Raw genomic sequence first — 15,288 nt, 5'->3', positions numbered from 1 at the left:
CCATTGGGGTCTCATGTTTTCAGCTCTTTTTTATTAAGTGCTTTTGAATCTCTGAGCATTGGGGAATGGGAGATTATACAGAAAAGAAAGGAGAATATGCTTCAGGGATGTGGGCCACCTCTTCTCAGCCTGGGGGTCATCTGGACAAGACAAGCTGGAGGTGGGTAGCCAAAAAAAATCTTCTAGGCCAGGAATGTGGCTTTTTCTTAATATGACATTTTTTAGAGTGATTGATATTAGCTCAGTTTCTTTGCTGTGCAGTATAGAACATGACCCATCCCCATCACCCTCCAGAGGACCTTTGCAAAGTCATACATAAATGATTGAGTAGGTCCAACTTCACCTCTTTATTTTGGAATTAAAGCTTTGATTGGATGTTTAAATAGGCTCTGTCTCCCATTGTTGCCTGTGGCCAGTGTCTGCATTGTTTATACCTCATATCAATCTTCTCACCTCAGAGACTGTAGTTTGTTTTTACTTGTGTTTGGTGGGGGCTTTCCCTCACAGGTCTCCACCAAGAGTAGATGCCTGTTATTTTGTGGTTAGAGAAGGTATTACAGGTATATCTCAGGTTATGTAGTGTGATGGTTTAAGATTGTACATCAACTTGGCTGGGCCATGATTCTCAGTGGTTTGGCAGTTATGTAATGATATAACCAACTCCATAATGAGATCTGTTATGAACAGCCAGCTAGTTGAAAGGGAGTTTCCTTGGGGGTGTGGCCTGCCTCCAGTATATAAATGGATGTTCCAGCAAGGCTCTCACTCTGAATCCTGCGTCTGGCTGGTTCTCATCTGACCTCTGGTTCTTAGGACTTGAGCTAGCAACTTAGCTGCCGATCTTGGGATTCATCAGCCTCCACAGCCTCTTAGCCAGCAGGCTGCCATCTTATTTACCAATCTTGAATTCATCAGCCTCTGTGAGCCAGCAACTTGCCATCTGACCTACTGATCTTGGGCTCATCAGCCCTTGTAGCTATGTGAGTCAGGAGAAGCCTCCAGCCTGACACCTGAACCAGGGACTTGGGACTTGCCAGCCTCTACGACTGTGTGAGCCATTTCCTTGAGATAAACATGTATGTGTATACATATATATACACACACTTCACTAGAGTACCGAGTTTAAGACATTTGGTACCAAGACTAGTTCTAGAGACACAAAATTGTAAGGATGAGTTTTTTAAATTGGTCCTCAAGTCTGGTTAGTCTTAAAGATGTTGATGACTATGCTTCCAGTAGTAAAGAGGGCCCTCATTACCACCAATAAAGAAGAGCCAGGAGCGGAGCATATTCTTTGGACCTGGGGTCCCTGCACTGAGAACCTCCTGGACCCAGGGGAAGATTAAGATGAGACCTTCCCCCAGAACTGACAGAGAGAGAGAAAGCCTTCTGCTAGAGCTGGTGTCCTGAATTTGGACTTCTAGGCTCCTAAACGTGAGAGAATAACAAAAATTTCTGTTTGTTAAAGCCATCCACTTGCGGTATTTCTGTTACAGCAGCACTAGATAACTAAGACAGAATCTGTATATGTTCCAGAGAGTTTTGCCTGTAAAGCAAATCATATTTTAAATGTAATAGGAACACTCACTTTTATATCAAGGAAACCAGTGCTGAGTCTTTTGGATATATATGTACCCCTATCATGTCTAAGAAAGGTCAGAAAACTAAAGTTGGAGATCTGAGATCACCCAGAGGCACCTTGGAAGAAAGGCCGGGCATTCTACTTCCAACACATCACAGCCATTGAAAACCCTACAGAGCACAGTCCTACCCTGACACACATGGGGTCACCATAAGTTGGAACTGACTTGACAGCAACTGGTTTACTGGTTTAGTGCCATTGGCTCTGACGTTCATTAAGATGCCAAACCACGTCATGGAAGACAGTGACTCTCCACTCCTCGAGTGATACTGGTAACTCTACAGAGTCCACTGTTTGGGGAGTGGATTTTGAAAGTGGGAGAGTGAGGCCAGGTCCTGAAATCAGGGCCTGTATTAATTATGCACATGAACTTGGGTTCTGTAGAACCGGCAATCCTCCCCCACAGGTCTCTCTGCCTCAGCACCTCCCATCTCCACTCCCATTCTTGCACCCACACCCTAACACAAAGTGGCCAGGCTTCCATGGTACAGAAGATAGCTCTAGTATTGAGATTCAGCATGCTGGCCATGAAGTCAGTCCGTCTGGCTTCAAATCCCATCCCCACCACTGCCATAGCTGCAGGCAAATTCTCCAGCCTCTCTGGGCCTCACGTTCCTCCACTGTAAAGTGAGGCAGGATAACAATACCTATTTCTTAGAGTTGTCATGAGAATTCAGGAGATAACGTGTGTCCAGTGCACAGCATGTGCCTGGCCCACAGTGAGCACTCGTTATTCTGGTCATCACTGGAGATTGGAGCCCTTGTCTCTGTTGTGCCCCATCTCACCAAAATAGGTATTAGATTTTTATTGCTGTGGTAACAGATTACTAAAGACTTAGTGGCCCACACCACCACCCATTTATTAGTCTACACTTACGTGGGTCAGGAGCCTAGGCATAGCGCGGCTGGGTTCTTGGCCCAGCAAGGCTAAAATTAAGGTGTCAGCCAGTTGCAGTCTCATCTGGAGGTTCGACAAGAAAGAACCCGTTTCCAAACTCACTGAGGTTATTGGCAGAAATCAGTTCCTTGTGGTTGTAGGACTGAGATCCCCATTTCCTTGCGGACTGTCAGCTGGGGGCTATTTTCATCTCCTAGAAGCCACCCACATTCCTTGCCAGACAGAACCCTCCATCTTCAAACCAGCAGCAGAGTTTCCCTCACATCGAATCCCTCTCTCACTTTGCATCTACTTCTCTAGGAAAAGCCCAGTCTTTTTTAAAGTCTAACATAATTAGGTCAGATACACCCAGGATAATCTTCCTTTCTTAAATTCAGGTGTGCCACCTAACATAACTTAATCATATGAGTGACTGTCTTATCATTCCCACATCTCAGGGGTTATGGGGGCATTGGTGGTTCAGTGGTAGAATTCCTGCCTTCCATGTATGAGACCTGAGTTCAGTTCCAGGCTGTGTACCCCACGCACAGCCACCACCCATCTGTTAGTGGAGGCTTGTGTGTTCCTGTGATGCTGAACAGGTTTCAACGGAGGTTCCAGACTAAGGTGGACTAGGAAAAAAGCCCTGGTCATCTTCTTCTAAAAATCAGCCACTGAAAACCCTGTGAGTCACAACAGTTTTCAACCAATTATGGGAATGGCATAGGATCCGGCACCATTTCATTCCATTGTACATGGGGCTGCCATGAGTTGGACACCAACCTGACGTCAGCTAACAACAACAGCAACAGGGATGACACAGGGCATGTGCACTAGGATGAGAATCTTGGCTGACATGTTAGAAATCTGCCTTCCATACCACCTTTTCAGCAAGGCAGTGATGTTCACTCCTTCCCTCCATTTGGCAGCAAAGAGGATTTTCCCACTTTGACAGTCCTGTATACTCTTTTTTTTTTTTTTTCAGCTGGGTTGAGACCACTGGCTGGACCCAGTACCAGTGGTTCAGCCCAGGTAGTTACATCTCCCAAGTGTCAACCCAACTATGACCTCCTCCCTTGTTTTAGGACCTTAGGGAGTGTTTGTGCTTCTGAACATGTCCAGCGTGGTCCTACTTTCTCTCCACCCTCCCTTATCAGCCCTGGCCCGTCTGTCCTGACTGACTCCAAAAGGCAGCATTGCTTGTATTCCCCTGTGGGGTGGTAGGATCATCTGACCCAGAGTCCTACAAAGGAGGAAAGTCCCATTGCAGATGTGGGGGGAAGGGGTGAAAGATACTGGGAAATTTGGGTGACAGGTTTTATGATCCAACCACCTTTGCTACCGATGTGACACTCATCTGTCTGTAAATGCTGTGCTTCTAGCAGTTACCTGGTGAAAACTAAGGAAAGGCTTCCCTGCACCTTTAAGGGATTAGCTTTCTCCATGGAGAACATAGCAGATTATCTCAGGTGGATTCTTGTGGAAGTTGCCAATTTAACAAAAATCGAGAGCCCCCTGCCATAAATCTTCTATTCTGAAGTTAAATAATTTCTGTGTCTCTGCTGTGCCTTATCCTTTTCTCTCGTGCTTTTTTTTTTTTTTATTACTTCTAGCTTGTTAAGCTGCAGGTTTTTGCTGTTTTCACAGAGAAGTGTATGAAAGTGTGAAGTGGATCTACAATTTAGCTTAAATTCCTTTTTTTTTTTTTTTTCCTTCTTAACTGTTCCCTAGAAACTTTCATTTGGTTTCTAGTTGCTTAGTTTAGTTCCCTTCCTTGTTCTTTTACTTCCACTATGATACCTGCCCTGGGAAAGTGGAGACTTGCTAAAAGGGAAGTGAATGATAGCACCAGGAAGCATGCCACATCAGAGTGCTGGCCAAGTGTGGCTTTACCTGTCACTCTCCAAAGTCCAGGATGTCTGCTTGGACTGTCAGGAGGATGGATGAGTTATGCCTCAGGGCTATGACTTCTCCACACCCTCCTGGGTTGGTTTCTGAGGCAAAAGAGCTTACACTGCTGAAATTAAAGTTATTTGTGGTCAGCTTCACCATTCTTCCTCCTGCCAGCCCTCGGTCTACCTGTGAGTTTATGTGCCTCAGGAGAAAGTCATTTGCTTGTGCAAAAGATTTTCCATGGGTTTTTTTTTTTCCATTTTGGTATTTCTACTGCACACGCCTGAAATCTTTTCCTGCGTACCATAATGTCATCACTGAGCATGCTGACATTGCTCTGTTGGTTGGCATATGAGGAAATGTGAGCAGCTCTGGATTTAATGCACATCTGGTACACCAGACTGTGGTCTGTGGTAGCAGGAGGAGGAAGTGTATGATCAGCTAGGGTCACTTTGGGTCATAGCACCCTATGCCTACAGTAATGAATAGATTCCATCCTTTCTGTCAAGTGATCACTAGAGAGTAATGTGAAGGGAATTCAGAGACCACATCGTGGCGCATCAGCAGTAATCAATCGAAATGATCAGTCGATGGTGTCTGCCATGCTCACAGGAGCATAGTGTAGTGATCCTTGAGTTCCCTGTTTGGTAACTCTTGCCGTGTTGGTTAATGCCGTTGGTGCATTTGAGAAGCTCCCAGGAATAAGGAAGGTTAAGTAAATTGAGTTTTACTTGAATGGTAGAAACAGCCTCTCAGTTTGCAGCGTGATTGGAGAACAGAGACTTCACAGTTATAATCCAGACAACCTGACCACAGGTACAGGATCCTGTTGATCAAAATGCTTTTTCACCTATATTATAGGCATAGAAGAGCCCTGGTGGTGCAACAATTAAACTCTTGGCTGCTAACCAAAAGGTCAGCGGTTCGAACCCACCAGCTGCTTTGTGAGAGAAAGATGTGGCAGTCTGCTTCCATAAAGATTACAGCTCTGGAAACCCTATGGGGCAGTTCTACTGTGTCCTACAGGGTTGCCATGAGTTGGCATCAACTTGATGGCAGCAGGTTTTGTTTTGTTTTGACAGGCATAGCAATGTACAGAGAGCAATTGCCATGAGCTTGTGGTATGTATTGTCTCTGGATCAGAGCAATTCCAAGGCTCTACTTTCAGAGTGTCATTATTCGGTGGTTCTCAAATTATTAGACTGTCATTATTCAGTGGTTCTCATGGGAACTGGTGGTTCAGTGATAGAATTCTCACTTTTCATGTGGAAGACCTGGGTTTGATTCCCAGCCAATGCACCTCAAGTGCAGCCACCACACCCGTCTGTCAGTAGAGGCTTGTGTGTTGCTGTGAGGTTGAACAGGTTCCATCAGAGCTTCCAGACTAAGAGAGACTACGGAAAAAAGGCCTGGCAATATACTTGCGAAAATCCACCAGTGAAAACCATGTGGATCACAGCAGTGTAATCCCATTGTACACTGGGTCGCCATGAGTCAGAGACTGACTCAATGGCAGCTGACAACAACAACATGTTCATGATCAAGCTACAGAATTGGGCATAAAAGCCTCACCACATGACTGTGTATAATATGGCATCATTTCTTTGATTTTAACTTGAATGCTCAGAACTTTGCCTCCTGGCAAACAGCTTGATCACATTGAGTACAACGCATAAAGCACCTCTGACTCTACCATCAGGAAATGGTTAGTCCAAATGCCCCAAGTGGGAGGAAGAAGAGTACAAAATCTTATACAAATATTTTCATTGTAATTAACTTTTAATGGCTGAGGCCTGCATTTACTGATTTATTTCCGTTCCTTTCTGTTTTAAGGCTATTTTAATAAAGTGGGGAGAGTAAACAAGATCTGGGCAGAAACATTACTTAACTCAAAACTGTAAATTTGTAAGTGCTGATGGGGCTGCCCTTCTGTGAAAGAGAAATGAAAGAGAATGCTTTCTCTAAAATGGATTTATTGAAATCTTTTTATTATTCATTAATGTAATAAATATTTATTGACTTTCTCATGTGTGCCAAACACTGTTCTGGACACTGGAGGTGCTATAGTAAAACAACAAACAAAAATAATCCCTGCCTTTGAGGAACTTAGGATATTTTTCCTTCCATTATTTCAGAAAATCGTATATAAGCTGTTAATTGTATGTATTACCGTGGTGGTACTTTCTCAGTAGGATTTTGAGTGACTGTTTTTCCTTAGTTTGGTGGTTCTGATATAGTCTTGTTGGGGTTGGAATTGTAGTTTGTCATGAGAGTTCTCGTTGGTTTCTTGCTTCTGTTTCTCTATCACAGTGAACAAGCTTCTAGAGAAATATCAGAGCATTTCATGTCAGTGTTTTTACTTGCCTCCTTCCATCTAGCATGCTTTCTCTCCTAAGGAAGACATTCTGGGTTGCATGTTAATCACCTGCATATACAGGAGACAAAGGTCCGTGAGTGGTGCAAACAGTTTGCACTCAGCTGCTAACCAAAAGGCTGGCTGTTCAAACCCACCCAGCAGAAGAAATAGGCCTGGCAATCTTCTTCCATGAAGATTACAGCCAAGAAAACTCTATTGATTGACAACCAGTGTAACAAAACAATTTCTGTATTAATTGTTTAAGGAGAAACTAACTTGCTCTGTAAACTTTCATCTAAAGTACCATTAAAAAAAAAAAAAAAAAGGAAAGAAATCCCTATGGAACAGTTCTACTCTGTAATGCATGGTGTTTCTCCAAAGTCACAAACCCAAAACAAAATCAACAACGAACCAACAACAAAAACATCTAAGGGAGACAACTGTTATAATTTTTCAAAGATGTGGATATAGGTTGTTTCTTCTGTATAGCTCAGGATTTTCTCAACCTTGACAATAATGACACTTGGGTCCATGTAATTCTTTGGGCAGATCTGCTGCAAAAGACCTCTTTAAAGTGTTAAAAAGCAAAGATGTCACTTCGAGGACTAAGGTGCGCCGGACCCAAGCCATGGTATTTTCAGCTCCCTCATATGCATGCAAAAGTTGGATAAAGAATAAGAAAGACTGAAGAAGAATTGATGCCTTTGAATTGTGGTGTCGGTGAAGAATGTTGAATACACCATGGACTGCCAGAAGAATGAACAAATCTGTCTTGGAAGAAGTACAGCGTGAATGCTCCTTAGAAGCAAGGACGGCGAGACTTTGTCACACATACTTTGGACATGTTATCAGGAGGGACCAGTCCCTGGAGAAGGACATCATGCTTGGTAAAGTAGAGGGTCAGTGAAGAAGAGGAAAACTTTCAACAAGAGGGATTGGCACGGTAGCTGCAACATAGCAATGATTTTGAGGATGGCACAGAACTGGGCAATGTTTCATTCTGTTGTACATGGGGTCCTTATGGTTCAGAGTTGACTTGATAGCACCTACCAACAAAAAAACGACAATTCTTTGTTGTAGGGGACTGTCTTGTACATGGTAGGATGTTTAGCAGCATCCCTGGCCTCTACCTACTAGATGTCAGTAACACTCACCCGGAGTTGTAACACTGGAAAATGCCTCAAGACTTTGCCTATTCTGTCTCCTGGAGTCAGAATGACCCCCAGCTGAGAACTGCTGGTGTAAATAATATGATTCTGTGATTCAGTTCTCACATCCTTTAATTGCAGTAGGTCAATAAAATCCCCTTTAAAACGTACCTGGGACAAGAATTGTTTCCTGTCTGGTGTTTGTAAGAGCTTGGGGCAACTTTCTACCATGTGAGCAAAATATTTGTCAGTCTTATGAAGCAACACCAGCAATTAATGATGAAATTCTCCTGAAATCAAGCCTTGGAAATATTTTGCATTTCCTAAAAAAAAAAAAAAAAAAAAAAATTTTTTTTTTTTTTTTATTGGAAAAGTGTTAAAATTGTGTTCGTTTACCATAATCTGGAGAGCGTGCTGGAAATGGTGTACTTTAAATTAATCTCAAGTGGTTTATGTGTAAATGTGTTCCAGACTGGGTGATCTCAGCTCAAGCAGTAGGCGGCGGCTCGTTTCCAAACATTTCCATTCTCAGGAACAGACATTCAATAAGTATTTATTGAAATATGTAATGCAAGATGGCTTTAGAGCAGTCTGATACTGCTTCTGTGACCCAGTCCAGCAGAAAAGCAGTGCTCAGAACAGTGTCGCTGGGAGTCTCCACATCTGATATGTCAGCCACACCCCTCCGCCCTGACTTTGGTTTTCGAGATAATATAGAAAAGCTGGCTCAAGTCTCTTCCCATACTGTGCCAGCTGTGCCCTCCCCAGTGAATACATGTAATTCCACATGATGTCATGTGTTTTTTATTTGGTTCTTTGGTCCCAAAAGGGCTGCTTTTCAAAGTTTTGGCAGGGACATCCATAGCATATTCTGCCCCCGTCAGCCTCTCAGGCTACTGCAGTCCAACATGGAGGAGCCTGGCTGACTTACCTTGTGTTTCTCCATCTTCTCCACTTCTTAAATGCATCAGTAAATTCAAAACTGCAGTGTACGCTGCTGATCAAAGACGAGTTGGGAGAAGAAGCACTAGCTTTGATGATGCAGAAGGAAGGAATGAAAGAGAAACATAAGGGGCTAGGAGAATCATTCATTCACTGTGTATTGAGTCCCCTGGGTGGTGCAACAGTCAACGCCCCCAGCTCCTTACCAAAAGGTTGGAGGTTCTAGACTACCCATAGGTACCTCAGAAGAAAGGTGTGGTCATCTGTTTCCAAAATACCAACCATTGAAAACCCTGCAGAGTACAGTTGTACACTGAAACACATGGTGGTCGTCATGAACGGAATCAGCTCAATGGCAACTAGTTTGGTTTGTTTTTCTTTTTACTGTGTGCTACCCATCGTCAATATAGCTGTGATGAAAATGGACGGGGCCCTGGTTTCCTGGAACTCACAGCCTATTGGGCACTGAGATAAGTAGACAGGCCCCGTTTTAATACGGCACAATAGGGGCTATAATGAGGGAGGTGAAGATGCCACAGGAGCACTTAGGAAGGGTATTAACCCAGCCAGCGGGGAAGGTATGGAACTCAGAGCAGACTGTCTAGAGGAAGTGGTGTCTTACCTAGGACATGAGGATCCATTGTGTATCATAGCGGAGCGGGAAAGAGTGTTTAAGGCCCTGTTCCAAGGCCTGAAGGTGAGTGAAAAAATGGAACCTTTGAGGAACTGAAAAGTTCAGTATGTTTGGATAGTAGAGTGTGAGACAGAAAGAGTGAGAAGTAAACAAAGAAGAGCAAATAAAGATGTGTCCCAGGATTCTGACTTGAGCAACTGGGTCATTGGTAGTGCCGTTTACTGAAAAGAGGCTTCCAGGAAAAGTAGATTTGGAGGCGGGTGGGGTGACAATGAGTCACTCTGTTAATCCACTACTAACTAATTCTAGATCATGGGGGTGATCTTTTTAAATGTTTTTGGAAAATGGCAAAAGCTAATGAAAATTTGAAAGTTAATTAGCATCTTTTTTAATGTCATGGGATTTGGTTCCTTTGTTTGGAGGTTTAGGGTCATGGTTTCATGGGACATCCCAGTTAATTGGCCTGATAACATGTTTAGTGCTTCCGTTCTAGCTCCTAATTCTTTTAGTAGTTCCTGGGGTCTTAAAGCTTGCAAGCAGCCATCCAAGGCATAACAATTGGTCTCTATTCTCCTGAAGCAACAGAGGAAGAAGGAGAGTCAGGAATAGGAGGAAGAAATGGAATGTGTGGCTAACTGCCTCCATGAACAAACTGCCTTCCTAAGACCAGAAGAACAGAATGGTGCCCGACTAACATTACTGAACAGTTTGACCCAAGATTCTATGGAAGTGTCCTGATCAAAGGGAGGAAAATTCAAAACAGAATTAAAAATTCTCATGGACTCTAGATTTTCTGGAGTCATAGAGGCTAGATGAACCCCTGAAACTATTGCCCTGAGATCATCTTTAAACCTTAAACCAAAAATATCCCCCAGAGTGTTCTTAAAACCAAATAATAGTTTAGCTTAACTAGCAAAAAATGTCTATCTTGAGCATTAGGCTCTTTTAAGAACGATCTATAAGGGGTCAAAGTGACAACAGCAACTTGTAAGATTAGATGGTGGCTGCAGGGGGTAGTGAGTTGATGTTAACGAGGGAGGAACAACTCAGAAAAAGAGGGTGTGGATAGTTGCACAACTCAGAGGATGCTGTCCATGTCACTGAATTGTACATGTAGGCACTGTTGAATTGGTGTGTGTTTTGCTGTGTATATTCTCAACAACAACAACAAAATTATTAAATCAATAAAAAATTTTTTCGGAGTTCATTAGCAGCTTGAAATGATTTTGTTACTCTAGGCTATCACAACATCCTGCGAGGATACTCAGACCTCTTAGTTTCTGCCAATTTTATCTTCATCCAGTAACTATTTCTAAATTTTGATATTTATCATCATCTTATTGCTTAAAACTTTCCAAATTTGTGCGTAAAGAATGGGTACCCATGAGCAAAAAAGCGTGCTGAGTTGTTGAAGGACTGTCTGGTTTTTCCAACACATCAATGCCCTCTTCCTTTGATTTCCTTTGTTGTGATAGAAGTTTTTATTCAGATGTTGTACAGACTCCTTTTATAGAGCATGTGTTATTTTTTGAGATGACTAAAGAAAAGCATAAGTATTGGGGGGATGTCTTTAGCAGGTGTGCGATACTACAGGATTTTAAGAGGTACGCGCCTTGTTTGAGGAAAATTGCTGCGTGGTGAACATTCTGCTCTGATGATCTCATTGTCCAAAGTGTATGGGGAACAAATGTGATTAAGTATAAAGAGACAGAGATTCCTCCTAACCATCACCCTTAGCCATGCTTTTCCTCATGGTCCTAGAGGCCTGAAATGTCCAAGGGTGGCCTTTGTATTCCTCTTTAATAGTAATGCAACCCAGCAACTAGAGGCATCCGAGTTCATAGGTCTCCTCTTTGTTTTGGCAGGAATTTAGATAATGGGCTGTGTGCAATGTAAGGATAAAGAAGCAACAAAACTGACGGAGGAGAGGGATGGCAGCCTGAACCAGAGCTCTGGGTACCGATATGGCACAGACCCCACCCCTCAGCACTACCCCAGCTTCGGCGTGACCTCCATCCCAAACTACAACAACTTCCACGCAGCAGGGGGCCAAGGACTCACCGTCTTTGGGGGTGTGAACTCTTCGTCTCATACTGGGACCTTGCGCACAAGAGGAGGAACAGGTAAGCCCCGTGGTGGCAGAGGGCAGAAGGCAAGTGGGGCAGCTGTTCTTAACTTTTTTGTCAGTTGAACATTTGTCTTCAGTCAGCTCACCTTGATTAAGGAATTTACGTTTTAGTTTGTAATCATCTTTTACCTATTCCCTATCAGATGTTTGTTGTTGCTAGCTGCAGTTGAATCAACCCCCCTGATTCATGGCAACGCCATACACAATGGAACATAACACGACTTGGTCCTGCACCATCCCGATGATCTGTTGTAGATTGGGCCATTGTGATCCATTGACTGATTTTTGGACAATGATAGCCAGTCATTTCCTCCTAGTCGTAGTCTGGAAGCTCAGCTGAAACCATTCAGCACCATAGCAACACTCAAGCCTCCACTAACAGATGGGTGGCGGATGTGCATGAAATGCATTGGCCAGGAATTGAGCCCAGGTCACCTACATGGAAGGTGAGATTTCTGCCACTGAAACACCATCACTGCCCTGTAAGATGAGGGGGTTGTCAAAAGCCAGAGCTTGATGTACAAGTCAAAATGCTGGCTGCAGGGGAGCCAGGGGAGGGGCCCAGTTGCTGCTTTGTGGAAATTCTGCACTAAGGTTCAGGTTAGCAAGGCACAGCATGCCACAGAAGCACTTTGGGCCCGTGGCTGTCAACCTTGGCTAGCTGGCTCACAATAACTCAGGCGGCGTTTCTAAAATGGACGTGCCCAGCCCCATCACAGAGTTTTGACTCAGAAGCTCCAGGACTGCGTCTGGGCACGTATATTTTGGGTTCCCCAGATACTGATGTAACAAATCCCCCCTCATTTAAGAACCACTTTATGGGGGCAGTACTTCTTCCTTCATCTCCCTAACCTTCAGCCTACCTCTCACTTCCCAGCCAGGGAGTCACTTGGCTGCATTATTTTTTGGCCATTTGTTTTTACTAATTCTCTCTCTCTATTACTCTCTCTTTCAATCTGGTCTCTGCATTATTTTCCACATGACTGAGGTTATCAATAAGTATTTTCATGTATCTTACCTATTTTAAAATCTAGTTTTAAGTATCCTTAAGGAATCTTTCTCATTTTTTGGAAGTTTTCTTTCACACCACAAGGGGCTACATTTTACTGCCATGTGTATTTGCTGACTTAGCTAATACTTTGTAAAATATCTGGCATATGTTCTCAGACATATGTTTTCCAGAATGTTTGGAAGTTATCTCATGCATCCTTAGTCTTCCAAAATCCTCTCCCAGTATATGAAGCATGGTAACTAGATATTTGACATTATTTGTTCCAAACTGTTTTGTTTATTACAAAAGTTTAAAAGACTGTAGCATCAACCATTATACTCTCAGCTCATTTGGGATCAGATGTCTTATAACTTAGCCATTGTGCCTTTTTTTCTGGGGAGTTAGCACTGCCAAGGCATCAGAAGAGACTTTCTTACCTCTGCACCCAATATGTGGCAGTGTGGTTATATCAGGGGACCTGACCCGGAGCCTGTGGGCACCAGCTACTTCTGTTCTACGAGTGTATCACCTTCTGCCCAGTAGAATAAACATTTAAGTTTATCCTTTTGTTATAGTGGATCCAGCTTTCCCTTCAACTCATGCCTTGCACAGTGAATGAATGATAGGTTAAGAAGAGTAGTTTCCCTTGAGCTGATTCCAACTCATGGTGACCCCATCTGTGATCTTTTGGAAACAGATTGCCAGGCTTTTCTTCTGAGGTGCCTCTGAGTCTGTTTGAACTGCCAAATTTTCAGTTAGTCGAGCACTTAACCATTTGCTTAACCATTTGCACTACCCAGGGACAACGAGTGCTAGTATACTCACCCATTTCTCCTCCTTTCTCAGAAGGAGCCTGGAATAAAGAGAGGAACAGAGGAGGCTGACAGGAAGTCTAGGGAAGTATGTCTCTTGAGGATGCAGAAGGACAAAAGAACCAAAAAGACACCCAGCAAATACCCCCTGTACCTACTGTGAGAAGCATGAGAGTGTTGCCAGCCCAGACTCTTTTTTTCTGCTGACACAGGCATCGTCCTTGCTCTTTCATTCATGAGTGCTGGCTACAAATCCCTGTGTCTGCAGGTATCATTCATTAAAGTCAGCTGAGAGGGCTCCTTGCATTGAACATATGGGTCTGTACTGCAGTTGGGGACAATCTTAGTGTAAGAGGCCATCTGATCCCTTACAGAATTTGCAAGTTAAAACACTGTCAGTACCCCCAAATGTTGGCGGATTCTTCTGCCTTCTCTTATTTGGCTTTATTATCTATGCATGCCCTTTCTCTTCAACTCTGCTTTTGGTCCTTTAAAGCCAGGAACAGTGCCTGTGTTTCTCTGTAACCTCCTTTAATTTTCCCTTCAGTCCCTAGACATAAAAGGCTCATGAGAACTTGTCAGCTGATGGGAGGAGAGTGGGAGTGTGGGTCTTCATGTGCCTGGTCCTCCACACAATGGAGCTGGCTTGGGTTTGTTTTTAAGTTATGTAATGAAGGGAAGGGAATCTGTTAATGGAGTGTGAAGTGAGAATAGGCGTGACCTTACAGGCCCCCACATTTTTGTTTTAAGCCAGTCTCTTTTCTAACCTTTCAAAGAAAGTGAAAGAAAGGAAGACGGTTGCCAAAGGAGCCCTGCTTTGTGTGGTCAGACCTTCTGAATGCCAGCTTTCCTACAGGAAGTCCCACTAGAGGTGGGGCGGAAGGACAAACCCACCTCCCTCTCTGTTCATGAATAGTGCCACGAACACATCTGCTCTCTTGGAACTACCTACGTAGCAAAATGGCAACTTGGTGAAAGGGGAGTCTCCATTTTGTGAGTTCTTTAGGCCACACCAAGCACTTGGATGTTGTGGAGATAAAAATGAGAAGCCAGAGAGCAGAGAAATGGAGTGTATTAGTTATCAATTCCTGCATAAAAACTTACCACAAAATTTAGTAGCTTAAAACAATACACATTTACTGTCTCACAGTTCTGTGGATCAGGAATCTAGGAATGACTTAGCTGGATTCTCTACTTCAGGGTCTCTCACAGGCTGCAGTCAAGGTGTGTCAACTGGCGTAGAGACAGTCTTCGACTGAGAAGGGTCTGCTTACAAGCCCATATTGTGTTGTCAAGAGTCGGTTCCTCAGGGGCTGTTGGACCGAGGACCTCAGTTCCTTGCTGGCTGTTGGCCAGAGTCCACCCTTAGTTCCTGGTCACGTGGGCCTCTCCAATATGGCACCTTGCTTCTTCAAAGTGTGCAGGCCAAAGTGGCATTAAAGCCTGCTAGCAATACAAAAGTCACAAAGTGACATCCCATCACCTGTGCCATTTTCTTTTGGTTAGAATCAAGTCATTAGTTTCAGCCCACACTAAAGAGGAGGGGGTTACACAGGAGTATGAATACCAGGAAGTGGGAATCACTGGGGTCCTCTTAGAATTCTGCTTACTACATGGAGGAAATCATAGGCCAGATGGGAAGGTGTACATTTTTCGCTATTGATAGCAAATTTCTGCAAAGCAAAAGAGGTCCCTTTGGAAGACTCAACCAGATAAGAAGACTTTGGGTGGGTGTGAGCAAGAGTGAGTATAGTATGAAGGTAGGTGGGTTCAAGGTAGAAGAACAAGGGAGAGGGATCTGTTTTGAGTACTAGGACCAAGCAGCTAAAAACTTTGCAAAAGCAAATGTAGATGCCGAGGGCAAT

General features: G+C 43.7%; 1 protein-coding gene across 8 annotated transcripts in view; it reads left to right on the top strand.

The window, feature by feature from the left end:
* Positions 1–15,288, top strand: part of FYN (FYN proto-oncogene, Src family tyrosine kinase) — a 237,988-nt gene that overhangs the window by 162,969 nt on the left and 59,731 nt on the right. For all 8 annotated transcript variants that reach the window (XM_010598705.3, XM_064289947.1, XM_023542304.2 and 5 more), the window contains one exon: positions 11,358–11,615. In XM_010598705.3, coding sequence (XP_010597007.1) covers positions 11,369–11,615 — 247 coding nt within the window. In that variant the 5' untranslated portion in view covers positions 11,358–11,368. The remainder of the gene's footprint in view (positions 1–11,357; positions 11,616–15,288) is intronic.

Source organism: Loxodonta africana, chromosome 1 (genome assembly GCF_030014295.1).
Source record: "Loxodonta africana isolate mLoxAfr1 chromosome 1, mLoxAfr1.hap2, whole genome shotgun sequence".
NCBI classification, from domain to species: domain Eukaryota; kingdom Metazoa; phylum Chordata; class Mammalia; order Proboscidea; family Elephantidae; genus Loxodonta; species Loxodonta africana.
The sequence above is the reverse complement of the archived record's forward strand: the minus strand, read 5'-3'. Positions and strand labels throughout refer to the sequence as shown.